This window comes from Bidens hawaiensis, unplaced genomic scaffold (assembly GCF_021521415.1).
Source record: "Bidens hawaiensis isolate Kalapana, Puna unplaced genomic scaffold, B.hawaiensis_p1.1 tig00006387_1, whole genome shotgun sequence".
Lineage (NCBI taxonomy): Eukaryota > Viridiplantae > Streptophyta > Magnoliopsida > Asterales > Asteraceae > Bidens > Bidens hawaiensis.
The window spans coordinates 736,546-753,134 of record NW_027491429.1 but is presented as its reverse complement, the minus strand read 5'-3'; the positions used below and the strand labels follow the sequence as shown (position 1 = coordinate 753,134).

Below are 16,589 nucleotides of genomic sequence, written 5' to 3'. Positions count from 1 at the left end.
TAAAAATTTTCTTTTAAGTTAATCAAAGTGTAGAGCTCTGATAGTGTAAAAGGCTTAGTTGAATTAAATTACTAATAACAATTAACAAGCCATAAGCCACTATTTGTCACAAATTAGCTTATAATTCTAGAAGATAATGTGGAATTATTTAAACAAGTTGCCGTTGTAGTATAGTGGTAAGTATTTCCGCCTGTCATGCGGGTGACCCGTGTTCGATCCTCGGCAAAGCGATAACTTTCTACCATAGTGGTAAGTATACTTTTTTGAAAGTTATTAACTATAATCATACAGTGTGTTTGCTGTATCTTGGCTTGTAAATTTGTAATGGTCAACAACTTGTAACCATCAACAACGACCAGCTGATATTCTTGTGTTCGGGTGGGCAGGGGGGAAACACGCCTGTGTGGATCTTACAGGAGTGTCTCCTCTTGTTGGGCTCAGGGACCGTGGGTTTGTTGTGGGTCAGGCTGCGTTGAAGGCTGAATCGGGCAAAGTTGTTAAACACGAGAAAGCTTGTTTAGATAATCAACATGTCTTTCTACCATTTGCCTTTGATACATTTGGTTTTCTGGCTCCAGAGGCTGTGAAATTTTTGAGTAGGGTTCAGCGCGTCGTACACGGAACCTCTTCAGCTTCTAGGTCCCAAAGCTTCGTTTTTAGCAGGATTGGCTTTGCTGTTCAAGAGGGGGTTGCGGCGCAGCTTGTTGCCCGTTTGCCTGCCACTTTATTGTAATCGTTTTATAGTAAATTATATAATACAAAGTTTCTATCGAACCGACAACTGATATCGTTGAACATCGCTAGCTAGTGGTACCCAAATTCAAATTTATGGTTTTTCAAAAAAAAAAAAAAAAAAATCAACAACCAAACTAACCAAATCTAAACAAAAACTTACTGTTTGGTTTCAAGTTATTGATCTTTTGATAGAAGATGAACTTTCGGTTTGGATTCGGTTTAGTGCGCAAGTGAACCGAATTAATGAATTTTCATTTTCTTTTTTTGAATTATAAGTACTTTTTAACAACTCAAAAAATTCAAGCTGCAATGACGATACCGAAAAACTGAAAAAGCCAAAAATCAAACAAACCGAAACCGAACGGTTTTCTAAACTTGGATGATTGATTGTGATCATTGTTAGAGTTGGTTGATGATGAGATTCAATTGATTCACAGTCAAATGTTATGTGCCTAAAAGTCAATGGAAGTCAACAGGGTGTTAGGAGGTAATTTGAACGTCCAACTTTTAACATAATGATTTAAAATCAACTACTATTAACTTGTGTGTATATAATAAGTCCAAAGAAGAAATGCATAAAGTTGAAAACGTATTTTTTTGGGGGAGGAAATAACTACTTTGAAAGTAATATATAAAACATAAACAAACTGTCGTTGGTAATTATTTGAATGCATGTATTCCTGCATGTGTACTAGCAGCATACTCGTTATATGGTATCACGTCACACGGGCCTTGTTCTATGTGATATAGGACGACACGATAGGTATAATATGAATATTTGTTTTTGTTCTACGAATATGAATTCGGAATACTTGAATTCCATATTTTGTTTGTGTTCGGTCGAAGATGCAATGGATCGTTTTTAAATGTTGAAAACTCTTAATTTGATTATGCTTTCTAATCAACATTTTTTTTAATATTATGTTCTCCGACCCCGACCCGACTCGACCAAACCAAAAATTATAATGTTTAATTGTGAGAAATCTGACCATTGAAAAACGACAAGCTCATAAGTAAAAGTTTTCGGTCACTTTTCGTGCTTTGTAGTAAGCCATCATTTGCCACACATACACAAAAATAGTTCCTTCACTACCTTAGTACCCTCCCACGAGGTAACATCAACCATTCCCATAGCCAGTCTGTTTTAATCCACATTTCAAATTTGGTATGAGTCAATTATAACTAATTACACACTAAAACATTAAGCAAAACATTTAAAGTAATCCATAAAGAACATTAAGTAAAGTTGTCAAAATAATCCAGAAAGAACATTAAGTAAAACTACCAAAATATCCACCCAAAAGACAACCGCTAAATAAACAACCCAATTTAAATAAGATAGGGCTTCGAATAGAGCATCCATGACCACACTATCCATGATGTCTTGAAGTACTCCTCTAATTCATGCATTTGCTTTCCATAAAACGTTGGCACATGAGGGAGGTTTGTCAATGCTGCTTTGAATATATCTGATGCTTCTTGATCTGATTTAAGACTATTAACTAGAACTCCCGCCATTCTTAGTCTTTCCACATCCTCAATAGTCGCCATCAATGCACACATTAAATGTACATATGATGTTACAAAAGCACGATCATGAGACTGTTCGTATGCAATAAGGTTGTTTAACACAAATTCGGTGTTGCAATTCACATTTAGTATTGGCAGCTTAAGGGTCGCACGCTGACCCGTACGTGTTTTCACAAGAATTTTCATTGCCCATTGTGAGTCCGTGTGCGGTTCAAACTTGATTGATCTAGAGTAAAGCCTTATAGCATAGCGCGCCCTTGACTTGGTGTGGTCCTTAAAAAGTGTTTCTGAAGGAAGGTAGAGGCTCCACAAAAACTCCAAAATATGAATATGTTTGTCGCGTGAAAAAGCTTTATCAACGTCCACACAAATTTCACCTTTTGCATCTATAAACAAATAGATCTGCGATATTATTGGCAAGAGGTATCTCGGTAAAGTGGCACTTGGATCCTTTATAGTGCAACGGAAAAGTTTTTCAACAACAAAGATCGGGACTTGATTTTTTATTAATAACAAGTTCCTAGCAATGCACTGATTGAGAAGATTATATTTCGCATATGGTGATTCCAGCAGAAGTTTACAAAATGCAATTATTAAGAGCGAATCATCAACCACCATGACCACTATTTCTGCATCACTATATTCTCGAGGCCAAACATAGAAATTCTTGATATCTACAATAATTTGTCTAGCCTCCAAATAATATTTATTTAACGAGCTATCATCACGGACCAGAGTACCACCATTTCTTTTTTATAACTATGAAATTTCATCAGTTCGGTATCGTCTCGATGAATGGGACCGATAGAGACGGTCGACGGGGTGAATGAGTTTTTGTTCAAACTTCTAATTCGATATGGTAACTTGCGGATTCGCTTATCAAAACGGTAGTCTAGAAAGCTAACTTCATCTTCAAATTGCTTTTGGAACGTTTGACTCCCCATGGCAACTGTGAAATATCAACAAAATAAAAATTATTTTTCAACCGTTGCAATTTTTTTATTCTGGATTATGGATTATTGACATTCACTAAAACTCAAAACAAAATTTTAATTGTGGTTCCTAATCACAAATAGATTTTAAAAAAGCCTTATATGTTAATATGGGTTTGCGCGGTACGGTATTAGTCAGTGTTGGGCTAAAACCAAACCATAAACCGTCACTTTGATTTTGGATGTTTTTTAAACCGTTCGTATTTAGTTTTTTCGGTTTTGCTATTTGAACTTGAAAACAAAAACTTTGCTCAAAATAACGAATATCTGTTTAAATCGTTTTAGTAAGTAACAACTTATTGATTATTGTACATGAACGTGGGACAAATATTAATTAAGTTCAGTGTCAAAATATTTAAGTTATTTATACAATTCTTAACAAAAACAATGAAGATCTTCGGTTTTTATCACATGCAAAACCAAACCGAACCAAACCGTAAGTTGGGTTTTTACAACAACATAAAACCTTTTGTTTCGATTCGGCTGTTTCGGCTTGGTTTTTTCTGTTTTTGGATCAGTTTATTCTTCGACTTCATGCACACCTTAAGTAATAACAACATTAACAACAACAACAAAATTATGAATGGTTTTATTGGTAATTAACCTATCAAAATTCAATTTTTATAAAACGGTAAGTCGATAACCACAGTTAATTCATCAAAGTTTCAAACCTTTCATCTAAATAAGGTTTAGGCAGCTGTGACATTCGCAACAGGCATACGAAAACGTGACTAAACCCTATTGCTAAAATCATTTAATTTGATGAACAAAAAAAAACCTGATCAAAATTGGGAAAATAAATTACCTGAAAGATGATGATCGCAGAGGAAAAAAAATCGACAGTGATGGAAGAGGCTATGGAGGGTTTTGAATTTGTAGGAGAGAGAGAGGGGTATAAATATATGTATTGCTTGTAGTGTTTTGAATTACGTGGGAGTAAAGGCACTAAAATCAATCTATTTTTTGCAACTCCCAAAGGTCCGCTGGGCTTTTTTTGTGGTTGAGCCAGATTTCAATACATAGGTTATGGTGCGGGCCAAGGTTAATTTGGAACTAGAGGTACACAAACCCTAGAATCAGAACCGGTTCCGGGTATTAGAGATGCACAAAAAACCCGAACCTGGAACCGGACTCGAAATAAAAACCCGGAACCGATTTTTTATACCCGGGTTTTTAATAGAGGTGCATTTCAGTACCAAAACTCGTACTCAAACCGGACCCGATTTGTACCCGGTCATCCCCGAAAACTGGAACCGGTTCCATAACCGGAACCAGGTTTTTCCAAAACTCGCAACCGGGTTTTTCAAATACCCGATCTATACCCGAAAAATACCTGAAAAATATTCGAAAAATATCCTTGAAAAGTGCAACTCTTTAAAAATTCAATCTTTACCAGGAAAGAAACCCAAAAATAGGATTTTTTTTTCAATACCAGGCCCGGACTCGATACATATGATATGGTTTTTAGAGACAATACCCAGACCCGATTCCGACACGGGTATTGGCAATACCCGATTTTCCAATAACGGTCATACCCGAACCCGGTTCCATACCCGAACTCGGGTATTTGAAAAACCCAATCTGTGCACCTCTAAAACCATGTGGGTAAGAACCGATTCCGAGTATGATCAACAAAAGTAAACACCAGGACATGTAGCGAGTCAAGCTCAAAATCCTTAATATATGCCCAAAGTCCAGTGACGAAGTCCTGCAAAACAGACACCGTGAGCTCGTTACGGGAAGACAAGAGGGGGGTCTTCCCGTAACCACCCTCCGACGTGAGAATAAGTACTGTTCTGTAGAAGATAGCACTTAAGTAAATTGAGAGAGTACAGTGGGAGTGAATGAATACCTCATGATGATCGAGAGGGTATTTATAGCCGAAGGGTGTGGGAAGGTAATTGGGCCAGCTGTCCTTTTCATAATATGCTCCCGTAACCGTCTGGACACGTGTCCTCATATGACAGACTCAGCTTATACGTTGCATGTGCATGTATAACAACCTAGACACGCGTCCTTCCATTATTGGTTCAAGGGGTAATATTAGCCATGTGCATGGTTATAACGGCCTTGCAAGGTGTCACTGGCTGATTGGCTGAAAGATCACGTATTGCCCAAGAAAGCATCTTGACAGATCTTCTAGAAGGTAATTGGTTATTGATAGCTGTCCCGGGGCATTACCTCGTGGTTATTTACGCGGAAGGATACTCCTTCTTGCGGATGACTTTTGAGGGTTCGGGGATGCTTCCGCATGCGCTATGAGAGTGTTTCTTCCTCAAATGATTTATGCGGATGATTCATACGTCCCGCGGGTGCCTTATGAGGGACTTCTAGTTAACCCGCGGGTATTACTTAAGGGTATTTGGGTCTTTTTGCTACCCTACCTCTATACAAGGTCAACTGGGACGTTGAGGGTGACGAAAACACCCGGTTTCTTAACGGTTTCATTAATGACAACATAAAGAGGTCCGGGGTCAATGGGCTCTCTTTTAGGTTTGTGGGTGGTTAACCTGGATTAAATAAACAAGAAGACCTTCCATTTTTTCAAGCACAAATTTGGCGAGCAACCTATTTCTAGGCCACGTTTAATTAATAGTAACTTTAATTCTCTTTCGGATGTGGATAGGATGTGGTTAGAAAGACCGTTTTCTTTAAGAGAATTAAAAGATGTGGTCTGGGCGTGTGAGAACGTTATGGTTTAATGATCAAGTTCATTCAACAATTTTGGCAAGTTTAATTTGCATATCAATTTTTTTTAAAATTAGTCAAAGAATTCGATAACTGGGCCTTTTACTTCATGGTTGCAACTCATCTTTTATGTCTCTCATACCAAAAGGTACATATCCAATTGCTTTGAAAGACTTTAAACCTATTAGCTTGATCAGATGTATGTTAAAAGTCATCTAGAAAATTTTAGCCTTAAGGATGAAAAAGTTTATCCCTTTATTAGTTGGTTACGAGCAATCCGCCTACATCTAGTGTAAAAACATTCTTGATGGTGACTTGATTGTTAACGAAGTTACTATTGGAAGTTTTAAGTAAAAGTGTGTGTGAATGAAGTCTCTATAAGGAAGTGGTAAAGGTGGTCCCACATCGGGTTGGAAACAAAATAATGAGTGGTATTTAAGGAAGAGCCCTTATCACTAATTTGAATCTTTATGACATGTTTTACCACAAGTTCTACGCGCGCGCAGGATGGGGTGCAAATTTGGGTTTCTGGACTAGAATAGAAATTCATCGAACTCATGCGTGCCCGCACGTCCCGCGAACACGAATGCAACTCCAAAAACCCGGGCTCGCGTGAGACAGTTTTCTAAATTTTTATAATCTACACTAATGATCATTAAAGTGATATTATATAGTCATTAAAAGCTCTTCAGTTTAGACACACCAACACACTTCATCTTCTTCCTCTTTACTGCAGCAATATTATTTTCGTTTTCGCTTCAGGCAAGTGTTCGAGTCCGACAGAGCTACGATTCTGTTTAGAACCGGAATACCTTGGAACAGACCACGAATATGTTTAAAGGAATTGTGTTAAACACAAGCCCGGTTTACTGTGTCGATTTATTTCTTTTCTTTCTAGTTATTATTAATACAAGATTTCTAACAGTTACCCTACTCTGGAGTTTGAATTCAAAAGAGAGGGGGGGGGGGGGGGGGGGGGGGGGGGGGGGAGGGTGAACAAGGTGACCCGCTCGCGCCTTTTTTTTTTTCATTTTGACTATGGAGGGGTTAAATGTGGTCATGAAATGGCCTGATTATTTCTCATGTCATGTACGCGAACGATGTTACACTATTTTCTGATTGGAATGCAGATGATACGGTAAATTTAGCTCGGATACTACGGTGCTTTCATCTTGCTTCTGGATTGAAGGTCAATTTTAATAAAATCAAGGTTTATGGTCAGTGGCGGACCCAAGATCTTTGGCGAACGAAGTCTCATATTTTCAGTGTTCAAAATTTTCGAGTCGGTTGTTGTTCGGGTTGGGTCGAGACGAGAAACATAATTAAAAAACAAAGTCGTAATAAAACACAAAAGACATGATGTCATTCAAAATGAGAAAAAAAATGTATTATAAATTCTTAAATGTGTTTGTTGCAAAGTATGAGCCCCACAGTGAGTGAGTTTAAACATTTTAAACACAAAGCCATTAAGAAAATAAAGAAAAACAGCAATTAATATTTAGTAGGATTAAAAGAAAGGAAAATACAGTAAAAAATAGGGTTGTAAGGTTTGAACTTGCAACCTTTCATGGGAAAAAAAGAAAGTATTCACCAAGTCACAACAATATTGGTGTTAAGGGTTCCAAGTAATAATAGGGTCCTTAAAATTATTATTATAACACCTCTAAGAAAATTTTAAAAAACATCGGTGTCCCAGGAACCGATCCTTACCATGTGGGTCGCCCCTGTTTACGGTATTGGGGCGATGAATGCCAAGGTACCTAACATGACAAGGTTAATTCACTGTGAACCGGCTACCCTCTCATTCACGTTTCTCGGGTTATCAATCGGGTCGAATATGGGTCTCTCCAAACATTGGAGACCTGCTATTGCCCAATAGAAAGCGACCTAATTGTCTTTTGGTGGAAGGCTTACGTTAATTAAAGCCATACTTGGGAGCCTGTCTTTATATTTCCTTTGAAAAAATTAGGATGAAATTCTTGTGGGGTGGCCTTGGAGAAAGAAGATTAATTGAGTTGCTTGGCACATTAATGTGAAGCCTAAACAATACGGTGGGTCGGTGGTTTAGGCGTTGGGTGTCTAAAAATGATAGAACTTGGCTCTTCTAGCCAAATGGCGGTGGCGGTGGAGAACCGAAAATGATCACCTGTGGGCAAAATGCATGAAACCAATTCACTACTCTCGATTTCATCTAGATGGGTGTATGGCGAAACAGCCCATTCGTGGACGTGGCAAATCATCACAAAGATCGGTAAAAAAAAACTCCTAGATTTTGGGATTGAATTAAAAGAACCATTTGTTAGAAATAATATTCTCCCCTTCTTTAATAGAAAACTACAATTTACCCAACAGAGATTTCTCCATACTTTTCAGCTGCAAAACGAAACCAGAGTTAGGAGCGGCCACACTTCGTTCCCGTTTCACGAGTCCCATGGGTTCAGAAAAGCTCCACCCATAAATCTTCATCAAAAAGGCCACAACAATTATCACACTGTATCAAAAATCAGATGATCATAAAATCTTTTATCAAACATTTAATATTTAACCAAATAAATAAGGTCGACATTTTGGAAAAATTTGAAAAAACCAGTCTCACCTTGTGGAACTTCCGTCAAAGCAATGTACCAACACGCCACCCCTTATTTCTCTTTTTGCTTCGTCGATGAAAGCAAAACATTCTTCAAAGAATTGAGCAATATTTACGTCTTCTCTGTCGTGTACTAAATCAAAGAAAGTTAAATGATGAGAAATACAAAGAATTTATTGATATATTAAATCATATTTGAACATAAATAAAAGAACTATCTTACCATCGACAACTTTGTAAATAAAATCATTCGGGTACGCAGGTGGAATTGAAGAGGCAACAGTTAAAATGTGAGTGATGTTCAACCTTTTTAAAAGTCTCTTGTTGTTTGCAGCTCCAACCGAACCCAAAAAAAGACCCTGAGATATCAGACAAAAAAATATGTTAAAGACTGATTAAACATTAATAATACAATGTTATTAATAGATACATTTTTCATTGTTAGTTTACCTCGTCTAAAACAATTGGAACTCTATCATTTCTGACCATTTTTGCCGTGTGATATGATTTCAATATTGCATTCATTCCCTCCTTACACATGTCATTAAAACGATCCATCGCAATAAAACTGATGCACTCCATGACTCGTTTCATGTTAGTCGATTTGAAAAGCCAAATTTTAAAACCAACTTAAAAAAAAACTTCAAAAGAAGCTTAATTTAATTATATTTTTAGTTTTGTTACAAACTGAGACACGATTGGTACAATTGTTACTACTTAAGAATGTGTTATCAATAATCATATTAGATTGAAAATTGCAGCACCTTAATAAGGATAAAATTCTGATATTTACATGTCATTCTTACGAATGACACGACATAAGTTTGGAAGCCGAAAGCCCTCAACTGGGCCTTTTAGTTTTTCGGTTCTCTCATTGACTATTTTTTGTTTTTGTTTGCAAAAAAAAGTGAAAAATTAAAGAGAAGGAAAACAAAGATTGGAAACCATCTTCATTGGGTATAAAACCAAAACTGAGGTAGTTTTATTATGTAATACAATTTACAATTTTACATGGTTGCAGAAATCGCTAGAAGCTGACCACTCGGGAATCACTCACCAAGTACTCGATGCCTAGACCTGAAGCAAAACCCGAAACTATGGTCTTTGAAAGCAGTTCAGTTTCAACATTTTGATTTGAGTTACATATTTATTATTATAATCTTGTAAATTACTTACAATACAAAAAATAAAAAATAAATTTTGGTTCGGTTTTTGGGTTTTTGTTTAAAGCCAAGACGTAAACACTGTCTGAAGTATTAAATGATAATCATCAAAGAAATATTAAATGACATTACCTGAAATATTAAACGAACCAAGTATGCTTAAACCCTAAGAGCGATTGAAGATCGTATGTCAATAGACTCAAAAGAATAAAATAATATTAGGTTAGGTTATTTCAATATAATGGTTAGGTTCATCTCTCTAGAAATCCTAATTAGTAGGGCTGTTACTTTTATTTGAAACTTAACCCGAAAAAACTTAAGCCAGAATCCGAACTAGCCCGACCCAAAAAAGCCGAACCCAAGAAAAGACCAACCCAAACACGAATCAAAGTAATTCGGGTTAGTTTTTGGGTCTGATTTCTAGGTTTCGGGTCAACGTGCAAATAAACTATTTGTTTTAAAAATATGATTTTATTATTATGTATAACGTATACGGAACACTCTGCACGTTACACTTTTTCCTATTCTATCTATAATGGTTTACTTATTGTTTATATAACATTTTCTATGTGTGGTTAATAACAATTGTAGTCGAAGAATATGTTGCTTTACTAGGTTATGTTTATTTAGTATTTATAATTCTTTTACTTTAAAATTGTTTTAATGACTATTGTACAACGACTGTATTAATAATGTTTAACGTGTTTATTGTTTTCTTATATACTGATTATTTATTAAATATTGTATTTTCAAGAACTACTCGTGTAATACACGGGCCTCAAATTAGTTGTTTATATAAAATTTTCTATGTGTGGCTAATAACAATTGTAGTCGAAGAATATGTTGCTTTACTAGGTTATGTTTATTTAGTATTGGCTGATTTACGTAACAAGTAAAGAAGAATATGTTGCTTTTGTGTTCTCGCTGTAGTTTTTCTTTATTTATTTTTTATTTTCTTGGATACCCGAAACCTAATTAACCATCCTGAAAAAACCTGAAGCCAAACAACCCGAATCCGAAAAGTCCGTGAGAGATTTGAGTTGAGTTTTGGGTCTAAAATTAAAACTTTAAAACCCGAATAACCCGACCCGAAACCCGAAGAACACCCCTACTGATTAGTTTCCAATATGTGTGTGTATATTATTTTTCCTCACCTCCCATCGACAACTTCGTTCTGATGGACTCCAAAATTCACCCCACCGTCACTGTCTCCTATATTAGGAACTTCGTCCGATTTTCAAAGATAACATCAAATAATCTAGAATCCATCCTGTCCCATTCGAACGAAAACACATGGGTTTCCTTTACTAGAAACAAAAGAGCGAATATGTATACGAAATACCATGCCAATATATGTTTCTTGCTAGAACCGATCCTATCCCGTTGTGACAAAAAAAAGATGGAGACAATACTACCATACATAAAGATAGCGTACTTTCTTCTTGTATATACATTTTAAGGGGAAGGTTCATGTAAAAAAAAATCTTAACATGAGAACGTAGGTAACAATAACAATTTACCAAAAATGAGAACATAAGAAACAATATCATCTACAATACCAATCTACATAAACAATGTTTTATAATAACAAAAAACTAATAATAACAACAAAAGAATTAAAATCAGCAACAGAATAATAACAGCAAATACTTATAACATAAGAAAAAAAAACAATAATAACAACAAACTGTAAATTAACAAATACTTATAACGTCTTATAATCGGAAATCAGCAAATATGAAAAAAAATAACAACAAACAGTTATAAAAACAACCCTAATAATAACAAATTGGTTCTCACTATTTTCATGTTAATAATAAAATGTATTTGATCCTGAAACTACATTTTAATATGTTGGAGATAAACACACATATACTTTCGACCTCTCAAGCAATTTTCAAGTTAGTTGAGCCTAACATTTTCGGGTCTGATCGGGCCAAGCATATTTTAATATCATATTATATGTTTCTTAAGTCATGTATATGTGTTCGATTGTGTTGGTACTTACAATTTACTATTTCATGATTTAATAAACTATGATTCTAATTTAAGTATGAGTTTAATATCTTATTATCTTAGACAAATCATACATATAGCATGTCCACATGAAGACCAAAAATAAGTTCATGAGTTCTTTGATGGCATAACGTACAATATCGGTTGGTATGCATGAGATTTCTGTTTTCAATGGATGTGAATTGTTGCGTGACCTCGTTGCAATTTGTGTGTGAGTAAGGTAACATATGATATCCTTTTTGAGAGGAGGTGTGAGGGCACGCGAATCGAGAGACCACATTGTGTTGAGAACAAATTGTGAAACAAATGTTTATATATTCTCGGTTGTCACATTGAATTTGAAAGCATTTGATTTCACGTTCAAATTGGGTTTAGCTATCTATCACGAACTAGACTATAAAACAAGAAGCTAATGCCTAAATAATAAACCAAATTGTCGTTGTAGACTTGTAGTATAGTGCTTGTGTTTATGCTTGAAAAAACTCATTAACCCTTAATAATATACACATGTGTTTGTTGCTGCATCTTGGGCTGTAATGGTCTACAAATTATGTATTATAACGAACCAAATGACCGGATCCAAACAAAAACAATCCCTATAATAACATATAATTTACAATAAACTAGGAGTAAACCCGCGCGATACGGCGGCGGCAACAATTTACAATACCGTACTCGTCTTCTTTTTGTTTATCACTAATCTCGTGATATATTATGTAATATTTATGTTCATTTTCTCGTTAATAACAATCTCTTGCTAGTCTTGATCGATTTAAATAGCATGTTTGTCATATTCTTGTAAAAGTATTTGAATAGATATTTCACAGATTTTATACTTGAGCTCGGCATTTATGTGGCTATTTAAGTATTGAACGTCAGCGAAAGCAAAACAATTGGTCCTGCATCTTGTGAAGCAAAACTTTAAGCATCTAATATTTCTTCAAAAAGAAATTCAACAAAAATTTCATCTAAACTATCATAAATAATTCCAGACCTGGTAAAAAAACAAACCCAAAACAACTATAAGATATGTTCTAAGTACCTTAAATCTTAATTAAACATTGTTAAACCCTTGATGTAACAAGAAGTAAACTACATGCAACAATCGATTCCAAAATCAAATATGCTCAACAACCAGCGACCCTTACCCATGATATGGAGTTACGGCCTTTGTTACATCTCACCTTTGATACTTAATAAAATATTCATCCTCCACCTCATCAAATGCTGATAGCTCAGCATTGTAAACAACAAAGTTTAAAAGATCATTCTTGAAGCTTGACTACAATCCCCAAAAAATTAGAATTTATGTTGTTAAAACAGTTTGGCACCCTGCGTAAACATAATTAACATAATCACCAACGTGACACACTTCCACTGAAAAATATAAATAAAATTATTAATCTAACAATACTGAGAGCTCCTAACCTCCCTGTTGTCGGCCCACCAGAACAAGTGAACAACCCTAACTATAACTAACTTCATATGGTTCTTCATTCACAACATGCTCCGCTTTCACAAGCTTTTAACCCTACAATAAAATTTTACAAAAACGATCACATTTCTGTTTATATAAACATTTAAACATTAAAATAAACAATACTTTCATTACTCGACCAGTCGACCTAATTTATATATACCAAAGTTCCTAAACATGTAAAAACGCACACAAAAAATAAACCAAACTTTGGTACATTGAAGCAACTTGACTCTTGAGCATGTATAGATTTTAAAGCACATGCATTTGTTCAAGTGGAATTAAATTATTGACTTTTCAACTAAAAAAAGAATATCATTTTTATTTTTCTTTTGCAAAAATGCTATGGTCACTTCATGAAATAATTGCCAGCAAAGTAGCAAGCCTTTTTTCTTTTTCTTTTTTTTTCAAAATAGGGCATTTGTAAAAAAAAATTAAAAAAAAGTCAAGACAGGTTATGTGCAAATGAGTTTAGCCAAAATGTGTAACTGTAAAAAAGTCAATGAGTTTGTGTACAGATGAGTTTGGGATAAAACGTGTCGTTTTCAAAAAGTCAAACGAATTCACGTGAAAATGAGTTTGAGCTAAAAAGGGTTAGTTTCAAAAAAGTAAATCGAGGTCAAGTGACAAATTAGTTTGGACAAAAATGGGTTGTTTAAAAAAAGTCAAACAGAAATGAGTTTGGGCCAAAGCATGTCGTTTATAGAAGGGCCATGCAAGTTCGAGTACAAATGAGCTTAGAGGATAAAATGGTCTGGATTTCACTGAAAAGAACCTTAAACACCATCCAATTCTCTCCTAAAGCCAATCTTGAAAAAAAAGGAGAGAGCGTTAAAAGTCTATTTTTCATTTATAACATTAAGATCTTTTTTTTTCTTGTCTTAAAAATTACCTGAACATAACGGTGGATGAAGCATTTGATGACGTGTCTGTATGATCAAACATCATTTGCAAATGAAGTAAGTCAAACATATAATATCCTAATGCTGTTGCACTACCATTTCTGTATTCAAATTTTGTATCATCACAAACACTTTCCTTTGGATCTCATGCAAGATACCAACCATATATGTTCCATACTCTATTTTCTCTCTGAATGCAAAATAATTGAAATTAACATACTCGCATTCTTTGACATGGATTTAAAATATATATATGTATGTCAGGCTAATTAAACCGATAAAAAACGAATTTAGATTGAACCTATTTAGAAATCAGAACCACTAAATTAATTACTGTAACAAAGAAATTCATGATTAAGCTTCCAAAATCGCATACCTGCATACAGTGGCGGACCCAGGATTTTTTGTCAACGGGGTCCCAACTTTTTCGGTTTACAAAATTTTCAGGTCGGTCGTTATTCGGGTCGGGTCGAGACGAGTAACATAATAAAACACGGAAATATGGTGTCATTGGAAACGAGTAAGTAGAAAGAATCTAGATTAGAAACTAGATAGAACATACATTTTTAATTCATTTTTATTCATACTTGAAAAACATAAACATAAGCTATATATATATAGTCTTACATAAATAACCAAGACATTAAAAACTAACTCTTACACAAATAAATGATTAATTATAATATACATACATAAGATAATTAATAAAAGAATATGTAAAACCCATGTTGTTATTATATATGTTGGATGATGATAATGACTATATGAGAGAAACTAAAAAAAAACACAAATACCCTAACTAAATAACTAATATTGACTAGGATATAAAAAAACAACATATATATATATATATATATATATATATATATATATATATATATATATATATATGGTCTTACATAAATAACCAAGACATGAAAAACTAACTCTTACACAAATAAATGGTTAATTATAATATACATACATAAGATAATTAATAAAAGAATATGTAAAACCCATGTTGTTATTATATATGTTGGATGGTGATAACGACTATATGAGAGAAACTAAAAAAAAACACAAATACCCTAACTAAATAACTAATATTGATTAGGATATAAAAAAACAACAAAAACTGAGTATGGAGATGCTTGAACCTGCAACCTCTCAAAGAAAAAACAAGGGAATTTCCACTAGACCAGTTTAGCCTTAATAATATGGGTTCCAAGTATTAATTTTTATGGGGTCCTTACAAAATTTAGTATACCGTCTCTAAGAATTTTTTAAAAAACATTGGTGTCCCGGAACTCCGATGGAACCTATGTAGGTCCGCCCCTACCTGCATACCTTCATAGCCAATATTGCCTTCTCTACACCCCCTCTAACACGATACACATCTCCCCACTAAAAGAAACAAGATATATCAGGTTAAAAATAATAATAATAATTCAAACCAACTTAAAATAACAACTAAACCCTATACCTTGTTTGTTTACTTAGCAAGCTGCCTTTTTCATGACGGTAGATAAAAACGCTTGTAGTTTGGCTTCCTCTTTAGCTGCTTAGTTGCTGAATAGGCCAAAATCACACAAAGTTATTTGAACAAAATTAACTCAAATTGTATTTTTAATGCACAACATAAACACATTGTGTGAGATTAATTTAACTTATATGAAGTTCTAAGGATTTATGTAGCAAGATTGAGACAATCTAATAACTGAGGAGTAAAATAGGATCAATTACTAACCACAAATTCACAAATCAACATTTGAATTCTATATTATTTTATCACGGTGACATAGCTTGTGATTATAACAATTTGGAATGGAACTTAAAACATATCACAAAAATGACCAACTAATATGAAGATGAAAACTTAATTGACCCTAACTGAACATATATAATGAACGATTAATAACCATAAGAATTACATACCGTTGGTAAACTCTCCTTTCTTGAGATCTCCAAGTTTCTGTTGATACAAAATGACAACAAATGACGATGAATTGATCCAATAGCAAATAACTTAACTATTCTAATAGATCAATTAACTAAATTAGGAACAGTTGAAAAAGCCCTGAAAGTCGAACATTGAGAGACAGATGCTGATGCCGAATTTATTTCTAACTGAACCAAATGAAACCCAACTTGATTCTATCTGATTTCGAAATTCAACTACAAAATCATTAATTTCACAATTCAATAACAAAAATCAGAGTGAAGAAATCTTAGAGATGAACATTACCTGATAAACAGATTAGTGCTAAACCATATCTGAAGTGGTGAGGATCGGAGCGGAAGAAAGAATAACCAGAAGACTGGTGGGAGAGATTAATAAGGAATATTTGGTTGTGGGAGTTTTTCTTGGGAGTTAGATCCACTAAGGTATTTAGCAGCGGCGTAGGATCAGATCCCAAAAATAGCAAGTCTTTCATTTCGAAAGTCTTTTTCAAAAATTCTATATAATCTAAATTTCTATATAATATGAAACTGAGATAGTTACCTTTCAGAAAATTCTAA

The 16,589-nt window shown here is 34.4% G+C and overlaps 2 protein-coding genes and 1 long non-coding RNA gene across 3 annotated transcripts; all 3 read right to left on the bottom strand.

The window, feature by feature from the left end:
* Window positions 1–2,064: 2,064 nt before the first annotated feature.
* Window positions 2,065–2,883, bottom strand: LOC143632325 (uncharacterized). The gene has a single exon (XM_077100876.1). It carries the CDS (start codon window positions 2,881–2,883, stop codon window positions 2,065–2,067), a length of 819 nt encoding a protein of 272 aa, XP_076956991.1.
* Window positions 2,884–8,279: 5,396 nt separating this feature from the next.
* Window positions 8,280–9,149, bottom strand: LOC143632324 (dual specificity protein phosphatase 1-like). The gene is made up of 4 exons (XM_077100875.1): window positions 8,983–9,149; window positions 8,756–8,891; window positions 8,542–8,665; window positions 8,280–8,436 (listed from the first exon to the last, which is right to left on the bottom strand). The coding sequence occupies exons 1-4, from the start codon at window positions 9,124–9,126 to the stop codon at window positions 8,280–8,282; spliced, it is 561 nt and encodes a 186-aa protein (XP_076956990.1). The 5' UTR covers window positions 9,127–9,149.
* A 3,726-nt stretch (window positions 9,150–12,875) lies between these two features.
* LOC143632281 (uncharacterized) lies at window positions 12,876–15,613 on the bottom strand. The gene is made up of 5 exons (XR_013153496.1): window positions 15,553–15,613; window positions 15,409–15,473; window positions 14,081–14,280; window positions 13,140–13,242; window positions 12,876–13,043 (listed from the first exon to the last, which is right to left on the bottom strand). It is a non-coding gene; the product is annotated as an uncharacterized LOC143632281 (long non-coding RNA).
* Between the last annotated feature and the right edge of the window lie 976 nt (window positions 15,614–16,589).